The following is a 21,757-nucleotide window of genomic DNA, read 5'->3' on the forward strand; positions in this document are numbered from 1 at the left end:
CCTTTAAACGCCCGCCCCAGACAAGTACAGGATGGTACACGCCTCCAGGCATACCAAGGGCGCAAGGCAATAGTTGCATTATTATGCACCAAGCATAGCAAACTTAACGGAGAATAGTTGGTGCTCGGAATACGCATCGCTTGGCTGTTAGACGGTTATGCCATGCGAGGAAGCACACTTAGGAACACACCGCTTTTACTTGTCGAAAACGTCGATTTTGGTGATTCAAGAGTAGCGCAAAAATGACAACATTTCGAGGAACATTTCGAAAAAAAGGTAAGGTAGACTGGATAGGTGTGCAGGCGGAAAAAGAATCTTGGGGCGATGTTTCCTGTTTTTACGACAAAGGATGTCTATATAGCTGCCTGATAGCACCTTTCTTATCTGGTCTTATCAGCTGTTTCTGTGCAGCTCAAACGGGAGGAAGGCAAGTGGTGGGGCAGGGGGGGCTGCTATTGAGATGAAGCTAAAGAAGTGCCATGGTGCCTTTGATGTAACCTTAACAGTCAAGAGACTCGCGTTTCAACGCTATATACGACCTCGCCGTTCGGTGAAGCGAAAGAGGGCGTTCGACCAAACGTTTAAAAATCGCAACTCTGCCGCGTGTTTTACCGCGCAGAAGTCGGAGCCTACATACTCGACCGCGCCACTTTTTTTAAAAGGTAATGGAAATTTGAACTTTATTTCTTTTTTCTTTTGTGAAATTTCGCAGCAGTCTTTTTCAGCATTGATTTAGCTTTCCAGGAATCGGTGCACTCTGGTTGTCAACACGCGATGTGAAAAATGATTATTATCGTTGATTTCAAGAAACAATCGATTGGAGGCGACTTTTGTAAACTCCTTAAATGAGGGTTAAGGTGAGATCGTGTAAGTGAACTATTACGCTGCATCGCAATGGTTAAGTTGCACGAAAGTCGTCACACGTTTCTACAGCCTCACAAAAGAAGGAAAAGACATTTCTTAGAAAAAACGCCGCCTGACCCTTTGCGGTCCGACATTTAGTGGCTCTGGAAATTGGCGTTTTGCGTTGGCCCTACAGGCCACGTTAATAATCTCAATGGAATAATACCAAGTGAAGCAGTTTATTCGTGTTATTCACGCCCGTAGCAATGCATTCTGGGTGAACCTGCATCTGCTTGAGAAATAGATACGAGCCCAAATCTGCGTGAACTTTAAAAAAGAAAAGTTATGCATATCCCACGCACTGTGGGAATCGATGTGAGCAAAGCTTTCTGCGCCGGTTGCGCTGATTGAGGATAATTAGCGGTGATGTTGATGGCGAAAGCTTAACTTCTTCAACGTACAGTCTAACACGTAAGTGGTGAGTTGATGTTAAACTTTACCTTGCGCGCACCACTGCTGTTTGTCGAGCGCTAAAAACACACGGGACGTAGAAAAAAAAAACACGTCCTGTGTGTTTATAGCGCTCGAAGTTTTCATTATAATGCATTACCAACTAGCCCACCTATCCATCCTTTGTTGTGCGCCATATTTCACAACCTCTGAGAGGGTTCAGCACTTTCGTTACCTCACATGGCACGTCATATAGTGGCGGAACTATTAAACTTGAATTGGATTATGGGGCTGTACGTGCCAAAACCACACTCTGGTTATGAGACACGCCGTAGTGGCGGACTCCGGATTAATTTTGATACCGCGATGTTATTTAACGTGTCCCAAAATCAAAGTGCACGTGCGTTTTCTATTTCGCCTCCGTCGAAATGCGGCTGTCGCGGTCGGAATCAAACCCGCGACCTCTAGCAACACCATAGCCGCAAAGCTACCCCGGCGGGCACAGAAGTGTTGATTTGACGGTCGACCGCTTCTGTACTGCCACCTGGACACTGCGGTGCGCTTTAATTAATGCAGCTCTGCTTATGCACGCCCTGCGTAGTTTGTCCGCTTTATATATTTGCATGGCGTTTATTTTTCATAAATAGCAGGAACGTGCTGTACCGTACCTTGAACTTATATATATATAAGCTTATCCGGTTTCCGCGCAACCGCGGTCGTACAGTAGTAGGGTTTCCTTGCCTTCTCACGTCACCTCCCTCCCCCCCTTGTATGGAGAATTGTCTCTTCTTCTCCCTCCTCTCTGCAGTTCTATCTACGTCCCCTCTGGACTCGCACGTTATAAGAAAGGGAAGTACTGCAGTTTCTGCAATGCTTTTGAGAGGGGTCACGAATAATTACAGCTGTCAAGAGGTTAATGTGGCGATGCCCAGGAAGCTCCAGAGGGCAAGTGCACATACCACGCAGTGGGGTCCCAACGAGTTTCTCGCGTCGCCTTTCCTCTCTGGCTCACTCCTGTTATGTATACACAAGCTCTGAACGACCCCCCGACGCAGTGTGCCAGACAGCAGCAGCAGCAGCACCAGCAGCAGTGGGAAAGTCAAGGAAGAGCCAAAGAAAGTTTCGCTTTAAAAAATTATTCTGGGGTCTTGCGTACCGAAGCCGCAATCTGATTATGAGGCCCGCTGTAGTGGGAGACACTCCGGATTAATTTCGACCATTTGGGGTTCTTGAAGGCTCACCTAAATCCAAGCACACAATGTTTCTTTGCATTTCGCCCTCACTGAAGCATGACCGCCGCGGCCGGGATCGGAATCAGCGATCTGGACCTCAACAGCGCATCGCCATACGTGGCCCTAGCCACTGGGCTATCGCCCCCGGTGCAAGCACTGCCGCTTCTTGCCAAAATTATGCGCACGTGTAGAGGCGGATTTGCAATTTCCATCCGAAAAGCGGGGTAGGTAGAAAGAGTAGGTGTGATAAGCGTGGAGCATTTCCCTCGCCGGTCACTGTCGCCTTTCGCGCCGATACCGCCAGCGGCCCTAGGAGCGCTGCTGCTTGGGACACGGTAGATTTACTGCATATACTCCTTTTAAGGAGCCAGAGGTGCGCCAAGGCATGCTATATCTTGGGCTCCAAAGTTATGCGGGAAAGTCACCCCCCCTTGCGTATAGGAGCCGCGCTCACGGGGAAATGCCAGCAGTGCTTTTTTTTCACTTTCCTTTCAGTTTTTATTAAAGCGAGAGCCTTGAGAGCCTCGTTGCAATGACTCAAAACCGCAAAAAGCAGTATCTAGTCCAGTGAGATAAAACTATCATTATCAGAAATGGCTCACAACCCCCGTAAGCAAGCAAAGATTCAACGTCTCAATATGAATGAAGAAACGAAAGAAAGAAAGAACAAAGCAAGAAAGAAAAATATTACTTAGGTAGTGCATTGGGTGCTCCCATGTGTCGTTGAGGAGGTCGACCAACAGCGCCACACGTGTACTTCACAATGCGGCTCGTTATGTCTTGCAAGAATTCTGAGCCCATTTATGTGCCGCCGTCGGCGGCGAAAGAGGCCCGCGTTTCGACCAGGGAGAGAGAGAAAAAACAGACATGATCGGAGCGGCGAAGCGCCCGCTCGCCGGCCCCGCCCCACCGGGTCTACCACGTGGCCATGACGTTCACGCTACCGGCGCTGTCATTGGCTGCGGTCGTCCGACCGATGCGGCAGTCGCACGGCAATATTCAGCAAGTTGGTCGCGCACGCTGGCTGCGCGTCAGAGCATACGTCATGGCTTTTTGCGAACACGTGACCATTTTGTTTACATTCCCGTTTGTCCCGCCTCGTTGCTCTCTGGAACCGAACCTTCGACTGGTAGCTACAAAAAAGACTGCAAATAATTACCTGTTGCGCTCTGAAGTAAATGAAGTTTCGTGCCGTGATTACTGGGTCATTAACTACTTATTAAAGCAGAAAAAACCACGTGGATTTTTTTGTGTCAGTACTCCTTTAATGCACTACCACTTGTACAGCAGACTTTTGCCTTCATGTGACAGGAGTGTAACATGCTGACGAACATATTTATTTTGCGAGTACAAGTCGATATGTCACCTCATTATTATGAGCCTGGATTTCACACTTGCGCGCTTTATTATGTAATGCGGATGGTGGCCACGTCTCTAAGCCTTTCCAATATTTCTAAGCAAAGCGTCGAATGTAAAGATTATAGTTCTATATAAATCTTACCAGGCGTGCATGTGACCACGGCTCGCGACAGCTGAAAGACGTGAATGCGCTAATTCAAGAAGCAGCACTGTCGCGTCGAACACTCGTAATGTGTAAAGTAGGGAAGCTAAATACGATTAAAGTGAATCACACGAGGAGTTGCACGCATTCATACTTTGTTTGCATTGACCCCTGCAATACTACATGCTGATTCTAACGATGGCAGCATATCCTTGTCATGTTTTACACCGTCGCCGACAAATTTAGCCGTATTATGGGTCTTATATGTAACAGGCACAGGCTGGGTATCGGCGGTCCGAAAATAATTTTTTTTTGTCGAAACGACGTCCGATGCCGTACGCCGGCGTCGGATTTTCTGCGACATGGGGCTACGCGCATGCGCGGCTCCTACGCGCAGGGGGCATGGCTTTCCCGCATAACGTTGGAACCCAAGATGGCATACCTCAGCGCAACTCCCTGAAGGGAGCCTATACAGCAATTCTAGGGCACGGTAGGGTGCCTCGATGTCCTCCTCGCCCACCGCTTCGTGCTGGGTGGCGACAACCACGTCATATAATACAGCGTCCGCCATGTCAGAGCGCACGGTTAAAGCAGGGGAGTAAAAAGATTTTCGAGGGAAATAAAACCATTTGATGCGAAAGGAAAATTCAAGGGGCATCAAGTTATCCCTACCTAAATCGATGCGAATTCGCATTCATTCAGATCGTAGTGCTTTAAGGCATTGTGACCACGCGCTCAGACGTTACGCCACAACGCAAGGTCGTGGGTTCGACTCTAACAAAGGTCGATGGTCCGACTCCCAAAAAAGGTCGCTGGTTCAAGTGCCTTAGTTAACTCTACCTTAATTCACTATGCCTTAATTAACTTCGCCTTAATTAACACCAAATGTCGAGGGTTCGACTCCCACCAAATGTCATGGCCTCGAGCGCCCTAATTACCCACATCTTGATTAAGTGCGTCTTAATTAACTTCATGATCTTGAATTGTAGCGCGAAGTGACACGGACAGAGACTAGAAGCAGGCAGGACGAGCGCTTCACCTAATTACTTCACCTTAATTGACGCCAAAGGTCGTGGGCTCGACTTCCCGCAAAGTTCGTAAGTTCGAGTGCCTTAATTAACTATACCTTAATTAACCGTGCCTTCCTTAACTTCTCCTCAGTTAGCACCAAAGATTGTGGGCTCGACTCCCACCAAAGTTCGTGGGTTCTATAGTGCCTCAATTTGCGGCATCGCGCGCGTATGACGTCTGAAAAATCAAGCCAGATACGGTTCGGCGACGGAAATTTCGGTCGTAATTGCCCACTGGTTCGACAGCAGTCTTAATTCTTATAAGTCGGTTTTATCACAGAAAACGCACATGGTTTTATGAAGTATGTGGAACACGGGCGCCTTTCTTGCAATGAAGCATCTTGCGTGGGATAAACCCCTCCACCTATGTTTCCGTGTATGAAGGAGCTTGTGGGATTGCCCCGGTCAGCTCTAATTTGTCATTTTATGCAATGGACTCCACCCCTGCCGCAAGGCAACGCTAATCGGGTCCTGCAGACACTGAGGTATTTCGCCCGTGAAGCAGGAATCATCGGAAGGATAACTTTACCCCATTTACCATTTACCAAGCCCAAAACCCGACTTCTCTGTGACGTATTTCAGGCTTCCAAAATTGGTTCCGCCGCACACAACCAGCAAAAGCATAGCCTTTAAGATCCGCATTTTAAATTCAGATGGCGTCACCCTATGGGCGTGTGGATTTGGACACTACCTATTCGCCTTTTCCCCAAACAGTTAGGCCAGCGCGCCATCAACTTGCATAATAACCATTTGCGGTAAAAGCGTATGTTAGTTTTAATTGCTTTCCCTTGGAATATGTCCTGATCTTTAGCGAGTCGCGTGTACCTTCTTTCGACTTCGAATATGGAGAGCAAGCTTTGTGGTATCCCGAAATGAGCGGCGACGTCATTTTGCTCTCAGATCGAGACCTCTTGCGAGATATTAGCCTTGGTTTCGTCCTCAAGAGAGAGGCTGTAGTGTTTAATACTATCGCCTCTATCGAAACTCAGGTTTGCAACTTGCCCCACGAGACAGGGAGCGTTGACACTGTAGGCCTTGGCGACAGCACAAAAAGTGCACCCGACAAACCAAATCGGGCGCCGACGCAAGGCGCAGAATACGAAACTCTGGAAAATATCCAATATGCTATACTTTTTCTCCGCATCATTATTGCGATAGCGATTCAGGGCGCACTTCTACCGTTGCCGTCATGTTCCGTGTAAAGTCCAAGCGCGATAATACCGTCGCCGCGCGCCATACGCTGCATGTGCGAGTGATAGCGTACGAGGGTAGCCGACGATGGCGGCCCAATCGGGGAAGGGAGGAGAACGGGGTGAAAGCGCGCCGTCTCCGGTCGCGCGAGGCACCGGGGAGGAGGGTGAGAGCGGCGGGGCGGTGGTGTTCTCCGGCTGCAACTGCTTATGTGGCAGCTGCGCGCGGATGCGCGGCCGTATCTTGAGAGCGATCTGCGTTAGGGGCAGAGTCTAGGTGCGCAGACGGCTCAGCGCTCCGTTTGCGTTCAAGCGATAGACAGCACGAAGGTCGCTTCGCTCGCTGATGCTGTCGCGCTTGCTCACGCCAGCGTTTCGACAGCGAGTGTCCGCGGTCATCGAGTGTGATGTGTTCATGTTTGCCGGTGCTTGCCGACACCATCCTTGTTAATCTAGCTAGCAAGCGAACGCTTAAAGTTTATACTAGGGTTGTTCATATATCGATGAATGATTGTTCGATTAATCGATTAAATTTTTCCCGCAAAGCGATTAGTATTCATCGATGTACACCTTCCATTTAATCGATTAGACCTGTTGGATTAATCATTTTCGAGAGTTTCATAGAAGTGGAAACCGTACTGGAATGGCGGGGCACTAGCGACTGTCCACTGCTTTTCCCAGTCCCGAGTGATGCCAAGCCCAGTGCTTGCCCAATCTTCCCCCACACCGCACACGCCACCACGCCGCCCGAAGCCAGAGGCATACGAGTACCATAACAACGGTGTCGTTGATCCTCGTACCATTCCTAGTCCACTAGAGACGAAGCACAGCGTGCACTCCGGTTTGGAGTATGTATTTGACATAGCGATGGAGTTCTTGTCGATTCCCGCAAATCTATAGCGTCCGATCATATATTCTCGCACGTTGGTTGTGTGGTCATTCAAAGAAGGTGTCGGTTTCACTCAAACATCCCAGCCAATTGACATTCCTTCGCTCTGCAGGAAAGAGCATGTGTATTTAAAATCCTAAACCAGTGATTTCCTTTTCCCCAGTGCATATTGCAATTTCTTGCATATTTCAGTTGGACTTCGCCTTTCAGTTTTTGCCATTTTCTTTTTTCTTGTTTAACTGCGCTGTGCAGGGGTTCACTAGTACCATGTATCTTATTTAATTCCACACGAAGTGCCATTTTATAACATATAATGTTTATCTTTTCAAAAGCCATTATTGCCAAATATATTTAGTGTTTAACAAGTCAAAGGTTATCCTGTATCAAACTTTTATGCACTTGTGTTTCAAACTCGGATCCACCTCTCAAACATTAAAATAGGGTCTTACAAAAGTAGATAACGGTGTTTCAACCTTTTTATAGGTGTCCGGCAAAATTTTCTTTTAGTCAATTAATGGATGAAAAGCCCTGCATCGAAAGCGATTAATCGAAAAAGGGGAAAATGATGAATGAGTAATTATTAATCGATTTAAAAGATAAATCGACCATCCCTAGTTTGTGCAACCAATAAAAGTGCTATCCTTACTCCGTATGGCTGTCTGCTAATTTGCTATCGCAATCAATGCTTCGCCTTCCTGGCGAAGCTGGGACTTTTTCTAAAAGATCTTCGTAAACATCTCTGTACATGCACACATAGGATATATATAATAAGGTGCCTTGGAAACTGCGCATATTAGAAACTTGTGTTCAAAAACATTGCACACTTTATTCAACATATCGGTCGGAGAGCAATATGAGAATTCAAATTCTAATCTGGCACTTTAATTCTAATGTCGGTTCCCGACATACCCTCCGCGTAGACAAAGCTCTAGTATCAACTGACACTGATTGCAGCTTTTGAATGCTTCTGAATAGGTGGCCTTAACAAATATTGATGCAGTAAACTGCGTGTCGGCTTTTGAACAATGAATACTACGTACTTGACCTTGATATCGACCAACTCCATGTTTGGCCCGTAGTACTGAAAATGGTGTGCTGTGGATCGTCAAAGTGATGACCTCTTCAGAGGAAATAGTTACATTATCAATCCTAAAATCCGATGCAACATTGCAAAGATTTCTTTTTTCCCCTTTCGTCCAACATTGCGGCCGAAAATTACCCGAAAAAGGGAAAATTCCCTGCACGGAACGCGTAAGGTCCCTAGATAAAACAAGTGAAAACTTGTGAAGATTTGTTTTATCTAGGGACCGTAAGAACGCGCCCATACGTGTGTCCCCTAGTGCCTCTGATCGGCAGAATTCGCCAACTTAGGGCCTCCGAAAATCTGGCAGCGACCTCCTGCAAAGCGCTAGCTCTAAATCTTACTGCGCGCTCTGAACAGACAACGAAGTCTCGGGCCAATACTCTTGGTTTCAAGCTTATACATATGAAGCAAGAGAAGAGGTTAAATAGTCGACCTAATTCCAGACAGCTGTCCTTGAGAAATTCTAGAAAGGCTACACCAGTTTTTCTTTTTGTTTGTTTGATTTCTTTTGAGAGAAAGCTTCAGCTCGGGTGCTCCTATCTAAATGCATGTAAAAGGAGAATTCGTTTTTCTCGACAACCACTGCACGAAACTTGACGAGGTTTGTTGTATTTAAAAGAAAAACTTAAAATCTAGTGACTGTTGCTTTTGAATTCTTGATTTAGGTCGTCATTTTTTATTAAAAATTGGCTAACATTGAAAATGTTTAGAAAACGAAACTATCACGTTTACAACTCTAACTCTGCAATGAAAAATGATGTCACCTGTCTATGAATTGCATCTAATAGTGCATCTAAAGCGGACAAAACTGATATGTTACACGTGAATCTACAAAAATTAGTAATAAGAAAACACCAGCTTTTGCAGAACCCTTAATTGTTCACAACGTAACAAATTCACGTAAGATATGAAATGACAATCAAATTTGTCTGCTTTCAATGATCTAATGGGTGCCGTTTACAGAACCGCGATATCTATTTTTGATGCGGAGTTATCAATTTGTAAACTTCGTGCTTCTATAAATTTTTCAGCTTTCAAATTTTCGAAAATCTTTCTAACTACCTTCAGGCCATAAATCAAAATTCCGCTTCTAAGAGGCACTAGAATTTAACTTTATCTCTCAAATGCAACAAATATAATTAAAATCTATCCAGGGGTTATCTCAGAAAAACGTTTTTGCCTTTTACATGTATTTGAATAGGCCGCGTCGGAGTTGGGCCCGAGGCCCTAGCTAAAGCTTCCTCACACAGCCAGCCCAACTATAATATATAGACTGATCTAGCCCACCTTTCTGCCATACTAAATCTTAGGTACCGTGGCGCCATCCATAGGAACCAACGCGAAGCAAAGCGGGAACCTTGCTTTAATGGAGGCGTGCCGTCGCCGCGTTACCTGCCGCTTCGTACTACTTTGCGTGCCTCGAAAGTAAACTTTCCCGCTAGCAATACCGGCTTCGCGCCTCGTGCATCGTTGATCAGGGTCCTCTGCTGCGCATTCGGTGAGTCGCGCACGCACTTCATATTCAATTCGTCGCGCTATGAGGCCTTTTATTTTGCATGCGGCGACGCACGAGTTGGCGACAGCTGTTTTCGTTTTGTCAGAAAGAAAGAAGGACGCTTTCGCGGGCGCCGCTACTGTTTGAACAAGTGGCGCGGTACTGGCTTTTTTCTTCCATCCTCTGGCTTCTTCTTGTACAATCGCGAGCGAGCGCGAGCTTTTTGTCCATGTGACGGCCTATGGAAACTCGCAGTTACGGCTGCCCGTGAACAGAGTCATTACGTGCTAGTGAGATACGTTGAAGGCCGCGTCAAGGATTTTTCGAAACCAATGCTGTGCAACCTTGACTTGCGCGGAATGCATGAGCTGACTCAGTGCCCAACGCGTGCCGTCCAAACAGCACGAGCAACAAGTAGTAGTAGTTTCTAAAGGAACTCGTGAACTGCTGATTACTCTAACATTGCGGTAGCATATATCTGTATTTTCGCTTTCTGCCTTTTTAAAAAAGTTCGCGTGGATCGCGAAGTCAAGCTTTGTTGTTTTCTTATAAACGTGTTCTGATCGCCTAAATTTGACGATTGTTTTGTTCGTAGGTCGCAATGGGACGAAAAGTGACTCTCGCTGTGTGCACGCTTAACCAGTGGGCTCTGGATTTTGATGGAAACTACAAGCGAATTCTCAAAAGTGAATACACCTTTCAGTCGCACGCATCATTCACGTCCTTTTGCTAACTCAGCAGTGCCTTTTTCTTAATTCTTTGAACTTTTCTTCTTTAATTAAGGTATCAAAGAGGCAAAAGCAAGGGGTGCATCCTTTCGAGCAGGCCCTGAACTGGAAGTAACGTAGGTATTCTTTTTTTTTTTCTGTCGTTTGTTGCGTAGTGCTCAGGTGCACTTGGCACTGTCACGCCTCTTTAAAGATATTGCAAGCTACCGTGTAATGACTAGAGAAATACAGACAGTTTAAGTTAGATTGTATGTCACAGAAATGTCAGGCATTTACACTTTTACATTTTTTTATGGATGAATTCATTGACATGTTCACCATTTCAGGGGATATGGATGTGCCGACCACTTCTATGAAAGTGACACTCTTCTCCACTCTTGGGAAGTCCTTGCGTCTCTGCTCCGTGATCCGACATGCGAGGGGATTATGGTCGACATTGGCATGTAAGTTGGTCAACTTTTGCCTCCTCCTTCAACCATCTTCTACATCCTGTCCTCCATATTGTCACAATGTAGAGACAGTCAAGAGGTAGAAGTACTACCAGAAATGTTACCAGCGCCGTGAACATGTGGACGCCTGTAGGAAGTTGAAATAGTAGAAGCAGCTTTATACTGCGATATGGGCACAGGGAGAGTCATTCAATTACCTACTATAGAAACCAGTACGGTAACTTATATTTCAAATGCTTCATTGATGTGCATAAAGCCGACTTTGTTATGGTTATTAACTATTTCAGTTATAATTAAGACTATCTAATGTATAGGTTTGCTTTTCACTGCGCCAACTCGGCGTTTTGCCTCTGCCAGGATGTGCTTCAAAAGGTCAGGTGGCTGTTTTACCACTGTTAAGGTCATATTGAGGGTTAGTAAAGGCACCAATTCTAATTAGCCCTCGATTGTAACGAGGACTCATTGTCCAGATCTTTCAAGGTAAAAATCGAAAATACAGTGGTCTCAATTGCAAAATCTCTGCGTCATTTTCACGAGGATGATCTGAACTGTCTGCCCGACGTCAACGGCAAGCTATGGGTTGTGCTGCTCTCTGCACAGTGATCTACAGTGCCCGACGTTGCCTGGTTGTGGCAACACACATAGCTCAATGATTCGCTTCTTCAGCAGTGGTTCGTACCTTGCGAAGAGGCGCCATAAAGTGCACTGAAGAGCAAATACAGCTATTGAGGCTATGCAGTGCACGTGTCGCATCCCTTGACCCATGGCACGATACAATGATGTTAATAATGATGATGACGTATTGGTCTCCCCTTTGATATGAGGTGGTGGCAGTCATCTAGCCTGCTTGGATTAACCAGGTCCAGCTACATGAAACATGCAATTGCTACATGCAACCTCTACATGTCGGAACACCTGGTGGAATACAATGCAACTGCAATGCAATGCTGGCACGTATCGACGCTACGCGACATGCATGTCACATCGCCCGACAAGTGGCGCGATTCGATGCTGCTGCTGATGGTTTATTGGCATCCCCTTTAAAATGTGGCGATGACAAACAGTCACCTACACTGCTTGATGATGATGAAAAACTTTATTTATCCCTCTTTAAATGGAAGGGGCAATGGAATAGAGGGTGGGGGGAGAAACTACTTGAAGTAGGCCTCCTTTATCCTCTCAGCCCACTCCAGGATGGCCTTCTGGAAATCAGGCCTCGAGCTGCGCACGGCAGCCTCCCACTACTCCTCACTAGATATTAATTGCTTGAGGAAAGGGGGAAGGGGGTGCTTAGGGCACCCCCACATGATGTGGTTTAAGTCTGCTTTGGGAGAGACGCACAGTTTGCAAGAGGCAGAAAGGTAAATGGAGGGATGAATGTGGTGGAGGAGGTAAGGGGACGGAAAGGTGCGAATCTGCAGCTGTCGCCACAGAACTTCACACTTGCGCGGGGATTTGCCCATGAGCGACGGAAAGCGAAGTCTCATAAGTGGATACATCTTTCAGTTGCATGCATCATTCACGTCCTTTTGCTAGTTCAAGCAGGGTGCTGTCCCCTTTTCTTTCTACCCTGCTTGATCTAATCAGGTGTGCTATACGTGTTTTTCATTCTAGCATTTGCATACATCTTAATCTTCTCTTTCCTCAAGAGAATCCATCCATTTCTTGGCTGATCCCCCATAGTGGGTAGGAGCCACATGCTTGATAGGAAATGCAAACGACCTTGTACCACTACCTATGTAACTTCTACATGACGTGCCACCTGGTGTAATAATGTGCACCTGCGATGCAAAGTGTGCACGTGTCGACGCTGCGCAGCACACATCTCACATCGCGTGACAAGTGGCACAATACAATGCTAACGAAGATTATGATTATGATGATTTATTGGCATCCCCTTTGAAACGGGCCGGTGACAAACGGTGACCTAGCCTGCTTGATTTAATCAGCTATGCCATGTATGTTTTTAATGTATGTCTGACGGAGGCTTGTCACTTTTTTATTCCTCGAGACAATCCAACCATTTCTTGGTCAAGCCTCCATAGGGGGTTTCGTGATAGCTGCGACGGACACAGGCGGCCACAGCGGACAAAATCACCAACCAAAATGTCTATTGGAATGAGCCCATAACAGCTTACGCTGTAAAAAGAAAAAAGAACCTTAAACTCTGAGGTAACCGGAGGTGCAATTTGAACAACTATAGATCGTGTCCAGTGGGGACAAACTTTCAGCACTCACAAACTTCCAAAACCTGTAGTACAGCAAAGCATGACAATGGAAGGTGGGATGCAAGATCTGAGGAGGGGGCTGAATTTGGACACTGCCTATTGCAGTTTTGGTTTCATACTTGATTCTTGTGCCTGTATTCTTGTGCCTGTGCCTGTGCCTGTGCCTGCGTCTTATTTTAGTGAATTTTGTTGAAAAATATGTGCTCATTAGAATCAAGTAAGTATGGTACTTCTTGCTTTTAGGACAATGCCAAATCATGAACAGGAACTAAAAATATATATTTATCTCTGTCTTCCCTTTCTTTGCAGGCCTGTTATGCACAGAAACGTCACTTACAACTGCAGAGTCATTTTCTTAAACAAGTGAGTTTTCTGAGGCATCATATGTGACGCATTTTGTCATATGAACCTGAAATAATGCGTACGTCGTACTTTGCACTAGCAGGTACTTGTTATTGCTGTGATGCTTTGCTAGCCAAAGTTTCCGAATTCTGCAGGAAAATTCTGCTGATTCGCCCCAAGCTCATGATGTGCGATGACGGCTGCTACCGCGAGTCGCGCTGGTTCACACCGTGGCAGAAGCCTCATCGCGTTGAGGAATTTTTCCTGCCTCGCATGATCTCCGAAATAACTGACCAGGTTTGTTTTCACTCCTCACATGCCTGTTTCTCAAAAAGGAAAAATTTCTTGCTTTTAGTTCTGTTCCTCGCAACATTGCTGAAACATAGTCATGTGTGACCACAAATGGCATTGGTCTCTGAGAAATGCGTTAACACACCAGCTGCAGTGATTGGTGACCTTCATTATGTTGGTTATGTTCTCAAATCTTGCAGAAAGTGGTGCCAATCGGAGACGCCCTCATCTCAACGAAGGATACGTGTATTGGATTTGAAATTTGTGAAGAGCTCTGGAATCCCCTGAGGTACTCAACTACAAACACATCTTAATGTTTAATTCCTATAGACCTCCTTGTCGGCACCATGGCAGCAGTGTGCTTGTGACTTCCAGAAGCTCTTGGTCGTAGGTGTTCGGCACTTAAGTTTTGCTGCGAAAAAGATTGCTTTTAAATGCGTAAGCATTTCTATGGTTACCCAACCAGAAAACTGTCTGTCCGTCCCCCCCTCCTTCGCTTGCGATTGCTTTCAAGGTAGAGCCAGCCAGCTCGGGAAAAAGACGACGACGAACGCACGAGCAACGGCACAGGCATGTTCTCTGTGACCGAGTGACGGATGCAATCAGGCGTGCACTTAGTGAGCCGGAACTGTGGAGCAGCTGTCGCTTTGGATCGGAACTTTATCTGCGCACCTGGAGCTGCCACCTGCAATAGTTTGCTGGCCTCATCAATTCACATTGTGCCGCCTTCCGCAGCAGTTCATGTCGCTGCAGTGCTGAGTGTGAGCACTGAACGCCGCATCGTTACTACGAAATGCTTACACATCGTTCAGATAACTCCCGAGGAGATACTACGTATATTTTTGTCTGGTAGTCGGCAATGAGTATATCTGCTTAATGTGTCCAACTACAGTCAACTCCCGTACCCTTGAACATTTGGTCGAATCAACAAATGCTGGCAAAATGAACATATTCAGATCTTTGTTTATTGTTATAAGAAGTCTGTAATGGCTTTTTGTTTTTTTTGGTTGAAGCATCACTCAATCAGCATGTAGCAGAGAGCACCATCATGTTTAAGAACTGCCAAGAGCATTGGATAGAAAAGAAATTTTCTGAAAGTTCTAAAAATAACAGTAAAAGTAAAGTAAAACAGCTTCATGCCTAGGGAAGCAGCAGCCCCATCTACTAAATTTCGTGTGTTTTCAAGCCTTTAATAACCGTTGCACACACGTTGAGGGTCGGTAGGAATCCAGTTAACCAAAACAGCTTTGCTTTTAAGTTCGAACTAAACAAGTTTTCTTTCCATAGCGATGCATAGTTGCTTTTTGGGACTTTCCCGTGCATTTGCATTAACCGAAAAGACATATTAACTGTGGTCAACATAATGGGAATCGATTGTATTAGAAATACACTTTCTACCTTCAGCTCATGTATGCAGCATTTATTATACATTTTGAAATAATATCTTTTTCTTTACAAAACTAGAATGTAACTGGGAAGCGAAATTGTCAGCAGCGAGTGAGTCCTGCTTATAGGAAAGCTATTGCAACTTGGTATTCTGATCATCACTTGCTAAATGTAGCACCGTGTTCAGGAAATGAAACCGTAACTCTCTTGGAACCCGTGTGTGCAAATATAAGAAGGGTCTGTCATTGGCAGATGTGTAAGCAGTAATATTTGCTGTTGTCATAACATTGTCATAGTTGTCATATTGTTGTCATAGCGCAGAACCCTGACAGGCACCTGCAGCAAGAAAACCTGAAGTCATAGAAACTTGTTGCAAAATTGCCTGCAACGCTGCTAGACTTTCAATACTGTGCAGTGTGCATTTGAGCAAAGCAAATTGATTAAAAGTAACTTCGTTATCAAATTTAACTTGCATTACTACCAAAATGTCCTTTAGGATGTTATCAATACACAAACTCCTGCAGTCGTGTGCAGACGGACAGCATTAAAGCATATGCTATTAAAAGCAGGCAGGCCAATTACTTTGTTGATGCCCATGGTGCTTATCAGTCTCTTAATAAGAAGGAAAACGTGTTTGTTTTGTTCAAATGACATCAGCTCCCACATAATGGCGTCGCTGGATGGTGCTGAGATCATAGTCAATGGAAGTGGATCTTATCATGAGCTGCGAAAGAACTATGTTGCGTGTGACAGAATCAAGTCAGCTACAGCGAAGGTGAGCGTTTTATTCCTTGATTATAGACTCTAGATTATATTCACAACTGTGAATTGTGTTCAAGGGCTGCAACAAACGCTTCTTCAATGCAGTCCACTTACAACACCAATATTTTACTATGATAAACTGTAATAACTTCTTCTGAACAGATAGTCTTGAAAGAAATATATGCCACTAACTACACAATGTAAACAGGCATTAAAGAAACAGTCTACCATTGCCGCTAAAAGTTTCATTTGGCAACTTTTAGCGGCAATTTGGCAAAAGCTCTACTGGCAAAAAAGAATTTTTTATCCCTGTTGTCACAAGGTAAATTTCATACACACTGTGTTACTGGATTACATACATCTCTTGATACTTTGCACCTTGTTATCACATCCTGTATTGCACACCACATATTTTATTTACATGCTAGCCCTTTAGCTATTGTTCTTACTTATTCTATTTATGAACCATTTAATGAAGCTACGATAGTTTTCACATTGTATTGAACATTTCTTTTTTTCTAGGTAACGACAGAATGTGCTGCACCCTCAATCATACTTTTGTACTGAACCCCACACTACTGTAATGACTCCAAACAGTTTATGCATATCTACATTACGATATTTGAATCAAAATTAATTAGAATTTGAAGGTGCCAGCAGCTTTTGCCGTGTTTACTACTAAAGCTACGATTGGGTTGTGTCACCTTTCGTCTGGCAGTGCGGCGGCATCTACATGTTCTCCAACCTGAGAGGCTGCGATGGCGAACGTGTCTACTACCAGGGTTGCTCCAGCATTGCCATCAACGGCGAGTTTGCTGCCATAGCCAAGCAGTTTGCCCTGGAAGAAGTCGTAAGCATTTATCTACGAACCTACTTCGTTTTTGTGAAACTCAATGCCACCATTTGACCGCTAGCTGTCAGTAGCGTGAATAACAGTGTGGGTTTAGGCTTGCTAGCTCTTGAGTGGACAAAAATGAGGCAGTTTGGGGGGCCGACGGGGGGGGGGGGGGGGGCTGGTGATGGCTGACCTTGTCAGTGCTAAGAGTCTCCAGCCTGTATGCACAACTTCCTCGCAATTTCGTTTTTTAGTCCTACCACGTCGCGACTTTCAACAACAGAGTTGCGGTAGTTGCCTGGGCAACACAGCTACCAATACAGATGTATGCACTTAGATCCTAGTTTCCAACTTTTGTAAGTTATACCACAAAAAAATGTATTATGCAGATTTTCTGGCGTGAATATTAGCCATGGTGATGCCCAGGCTATGCGGGAGAACTGTGGCTTTGCAAATGTAAATATGGGTAAGCACCTATGGTGCGGAGAGCATTTGTTTTTACTCCAGTGAAGTGCAAATTTTGGCTGGTTGGCACATGTTGCATAAAGAAACTAGTTACAGTGCAAGACAGAGGGCATAAAAAGGAGACAGACAAAGGGCTGACTATCAACCAACCAGTTGATACTCAGTGCTTGATCCGTTTCCTTATGTCCTGTGTTACTCGTATTTTGTATTTTTACTCATTGCAGCAAGCACGCGTGTATCCTTTTTTACTGCATTCTTTAGGCTCTCAAAGCAATGGTTTCCAGGTTGGGGAGCATGCAATACCTTCCTCATGCTTGATAATTGTGTTCGATCAGTTTTTCTGTGCCCAAGCATGTCTAGTCGTGTGCGCCTGGAACTGGAATTCAAGTCGTCACGTGCTCTGTGCAGTACCTGTACAGTAATGTACAGTGTTGTGCAATATTGTACGGTAATGAATTTGCACAGGCTGGGTTTCAAAAGTGAGAGGGTACAACTGTTAGTAAAGCTTCTGCTGATGTTTGGTCTGAAGTTGAATTTGGTGCTCTTGTGCGAGCGAAAACTCCGGACAACTTGAAGCATCGTTTGTAAAAAGTTGTACATACACTGTTAAAATGCTGATGCATAAAATCACCCTACCGAGAGAAAAAATAGAGATGCACTTATATTAGCCGAATATAATAGTCAACACCACATACACTCCTGAGCGTGTGCCAATATCTGAACCATCGTTAAAATAATGTGAACATTATATTGGAAAATTATACAACCGGACAGAAGCTTCTCTGTCTTCACTGCTGCTGTCATTTAAAAGTTATGTTGCTTAGCCTACCAAAAGACTGTTTTTTTTTTTTTTTGGAAGTGCTAGGACTGCTGGAGGCAAGTTTCAGTGATATTGCTTGACAAAGTTTTATTTTTCCTGACTCCCCAATGTGCAGAAAGGTGTCAGATCTGACCAATAATTAAAATTCAGTCGTCGTTTCATACTGTACACGGTGTTACTCATGGAAGTATTCCAGCGGCAGTGGTTTATAATGTGTCGAAGAGCTGTCAATCAAATTGATCAATTTCTTTGGGCCCAGTAACGAAATAGTTAAACAATAGGTGCGGACAATGCAGAGACAGAATTTTTAACAATTACCTTTGGGTGTGCTAGGTGAATTCAGCACTGCCTTTGTTTGAATTTTCTTTTAGTTCATCAGAATGAAATAAATGTGATATGCATTATCACATTTATGTCATCATTCAAGATGTGTTTATGATATCAGAGTGTCAGCCTATCAGAACGCATGTGTGTGATCTGATTACTGTAGCATGTTCCAGAAGTCGAGCGGTTATCTTACGCTTATCTAAAACGTACGATGACGCACCTGTATTGCAGGACAGCATCATAACCATGAGCACACCTCACACGAATGCATCAATAGGAAAGCATGTATCATGTTTAACCTGACAAAATGTCTGTAGCGATATTTACAGCCAAGAAACACACTGCAACACTTTCATAGGTATGCTCATATTTTCTGCAATCCTTCTATGTGTCTGGTAAGAATGGCTTATTTAGCCGGTGCCTGCCTGGTCTACCATGCTAGACTTTGATGTTGTAGCATTACATGTGACATCACTTCATTGCAATATTCAGGTCACTTCACTTGTACTGCACTGTTCTTTTTTTTTTTTAACTGCACGAAGATGTACTTATGAGTAGTTGCAGTTCTTTGATCTCTTGAGTCACAACACAGTGAGTCAGTTACTAAGACATGCATGCTGCTAGGCGTAAGGTTTTGGGTTCAATTCCCTCCTGTGGTGTCTATATTGTTGTGAGGCGGGAATGCAAAATGCTCGTGTTGGGGTGTGTGCAGGGTAAAGAACCCTAGGTGGCCAAGCTAAATGCAAAGCCCTAAGAGGTTAATTACTAAAGGAGAAAGTGAAGACCCCAGCTTCACTTTCTTGATTTCGTGCCAAAACTCCAGTGTTCATATATCAGTCTGACATATGTTTCAGTATATGTCATTGTAGCACAGTAATTGTTCTTGATTGGGACTCTTGAACTTGTTTTTGTTGAATTATTTTTCTTGTGATTTTCTTCATTCACCTGTAAATGACTGCTGTCCGTATTTGATAGCGTTTATGTATATTACTGGTTTTGTGTGCCATTCTATTGAACTGTCTGTGCTTTGCCCATGTTACTGTGTGTACTTTATTTACTTACTACCCAATCCTTCCCTCAAGAGGGCCTTTGGAGGTACTTTAAATAAAGAAAAACATGTAGGCCCAACGCAGTGTTGGAATCCTAAATGACACAAAACTTGTTTTGGTAGCCAGTGCATGGCACGAGCACAGCCTCATTGCCCGCAGCTGTCAGCCATCAGCTGTCGCGAGAGTGAATGTGATGCATGATCCTTGTCAAGGATAGACTATTGACAAGGGGGTGTATACACAGAGAAGTACAGCATCTGTCTAAGTACATTTAAAGTGCCTTGTGTCCCACTGACACATCCTTTCTGAGGGATTTGCCTACAATGGGAGCACATGTCCAATTGCACATACCCACTTGAAACATGCTAAGTTTCGTCTTCGTCTCTTTTCGAATGCAATGTAGCCCATCCTTGCCGACACAAGAATTTAGAAAAAAATTAACTGTATCCTCCGAGTCTGCAGTTGAGCTGCTGTAATGAAGTGTGCCGTCTCCTATACTTCTTTGTTGTTGTTCTCAGTCCCACTCTTCTCTGAAGTGCCTCCCAGGCCTGAGAATATGTGAATAAATGAGTAAATAAATGAATGAATAAATAAATAAATAAATAAATAAATAAATAAATAAATAAATAAATAAATAAATAAATAAATTGACTTTGCCCAAGCAGACACCACAAAAATTCATGACATTGCAGCGAGCTGGTGCGCAACCTTTAAGGTAGTGTCGCTACCTGTCTGTTGTTCTTGCATCTTTTTTTGGCATTAAGAATGTGTGTGTTGCAGAAGTGTAATTTACTAGTATAGCTTAAGTAATTTTTCTTTTAGTGTTCCTTTGAATGGCAGAATGGCATTACGTTAATTGGAAGCTGAAAGCATTAATTCATTTCAACTAAGGTAGAATTAATTCATTTGTAGTAAAGTAAGATTAAACACAAAGCCTTTTTTTTTTGTGTGTGTTTATTTTACAGGAAGTCACAACTGCTACATTAGACCTGGAGGACGTCAGAGCCTACAAAGTAAAGAACAGAAGTCGAACGTTGAAAGTGAGTGCTTTGTCACGGTTGAAACAATGAATTGTGAAAATTTGTTAACTGCTCCTGTTGCAAGCCTTTTATTTGCAGGTGATTCCAGTGCTAGCAAGCTGATATGTTGAATGTTCCTTACCACTTTTTATTTTAACATAGCCTTTGGCGATCACACCCTTCGTGGCAGAACTTTGCTGTCAGCACTCAAAGGCGAGCTGCAACAAAATTTTTGACCACATAAAGAGCCTAGTTCCAGATAGTGTACTTTACGTTTGAAATGTGAATGGGGGAATGCATTGTGAAAACCTTGCAAAAATGTACATTTTTAATAATATCGAAACGAAAATAAGTTATGCAGATCCCGAGCACTATAGGGATTGGCCTGCGCGAAGCTACTTTTCCTTTATTGTGTGCCTGTGCATGCATGCAATGAACGCCATTGTTTCTCCAGGAACCATTTGCAAATATAGTACACACAACAAAGTTGGACACATTTTCACTGGGAAACAGCTCACTCAACGAAAACTTCTGGTGCTCCAGCACTGCAGACATGTCCGACGAAAAACAATATAACGCACATTGCACTCCCAAGTCAGCCTGCACAGGTTCAATTGTTTTACAGTAATTGCTTTCACCCGCAGAGGCAGAGTCTAGTTTGGGATGGCTTGGAACGTGCGTTCCAAGCCATTCTTCCATTCCACTTTGCCATTCCACTTTGCGTTTTTGAGCGTAAAGCTTGTCACGCACACTGGTGCTTATCGCCGCCACCTGACACTGCTCCACTTCACCCTTAAAGGGTTTATGAGCCAACGTGCACTGGAATTTTGAATCCCACATTGCTGCGGAATGAAGATGTTCCAGTTCCGCTCAATGCTTCTGTCTCTCTCGTGTGCACTCCGTGCACACTTACGCCCCTGGCTCTTTGATTTACCCTTGGCGTGCAATGTGCTTTGTCGCCCCAGGCCACCTCAGTTGGCAATAGCTCTGGGACCAGCTTCTATTATCTCCAGGACTTACCTTTTTTTTTTATTATTGCTGGTGTAATCTACACCCACAAATATATTAGGCAAGATACAGACCCAGCAGAAGCCATGCAATACCTTAGGTGGTCAGGCCAAGAAAGATTTACTTTAAGAATTAGTCAATTACCGGACCTGCATTTTTGCCAAGATTGCTTCTATAGTGTACAATTATCATTCATAACCACTTTAGCCAAAACAAAATTTTGTCACAGTTGACCTTTTAAGGAGCACTCTCTCACTATTGAAGGGTGTGGAATGCGTCTGGTAGGACACCTCC

At 44.4% G+C, this 21,757-nt stretch overlaps 1 protein-coding gene across 4 annotated transcripts in view; it reads left to right on the forward strand.

The window, feature by feature from the left end:
- The first annotated feature begins 530 nt into the window (after positions 1 to 530).
- Positions 531 to 21,757, forward strand: part of Nadsyn (NAD synthetase) — a 36,914-nt gene continuing 15,687 nt past the window's right edge. Inside the window, exons 1-10 of one of the 4 annotated variants that reach the window (XM_075673679.1) lie at positions 531 to 662; positions 10,350 to 10,440; positions 10,538 to 10,598; positions 10,809 to 10,925; positions 13,469 to 13,522; positions 13,657 to 13,798; positions 13,993 to 14,081; positions 15,836 to 15,953; positions 16,659 to 16,790; positions 20,402 to 20,476. In XM_075673679.1, the coding sequence (XP_075529794.1) occupies positions 10,356 to 10,440; positions 10,538 to 10,598; positions 10,809 to 10,925; positions 13,469 to 13,522; positions 13,657 to 13,798; positions 13,993 to 14,081; positions 15,836 to 15,953; positions 16,659 to 16,790; positions 20,402 to 20,476 (873 nt within the window). In that variant the 5' untranslated portion in view covers positions 531 to 662; positions 10,350 to 10,355. Of the gene's footprint in view, positions 663 to 9,601; positions 9,758 to 9,878; positions 9,914 to 9,994; positions 10,222 to 10,349; positions 10,441 to 10,537; positions 10,599 to 10,808; positions 10,926 to 13,468; positions 13,523 to 13,656; positions 13,799 to 13,992; positions 14,082 to 15,835; positions 15,954 to 16,658; positions 16,791 to 20,401; positions 20,477 to 21,757 lie in introns of those variants that run through there. The other 3 variants (XM_075673676.1, XM_075673680.1, XM_075673678.1) reach the window with 3 other exon arrangements.

This window comes from Dermacentor variabilis, chromosome 11, assembly GCF_050947875.1.
Source record: "Dermacentor variabilis isolate Ectoservices chromosome 11, ASM5094787v1, whole genome shotgun sequence".
Taxonomy (NCBI): Eukaryota; Metazoa; Arthropoda; class Arachnida; order Ixodida; family Ixodidae; genus Dermacentor; species Dermacentor variabilis.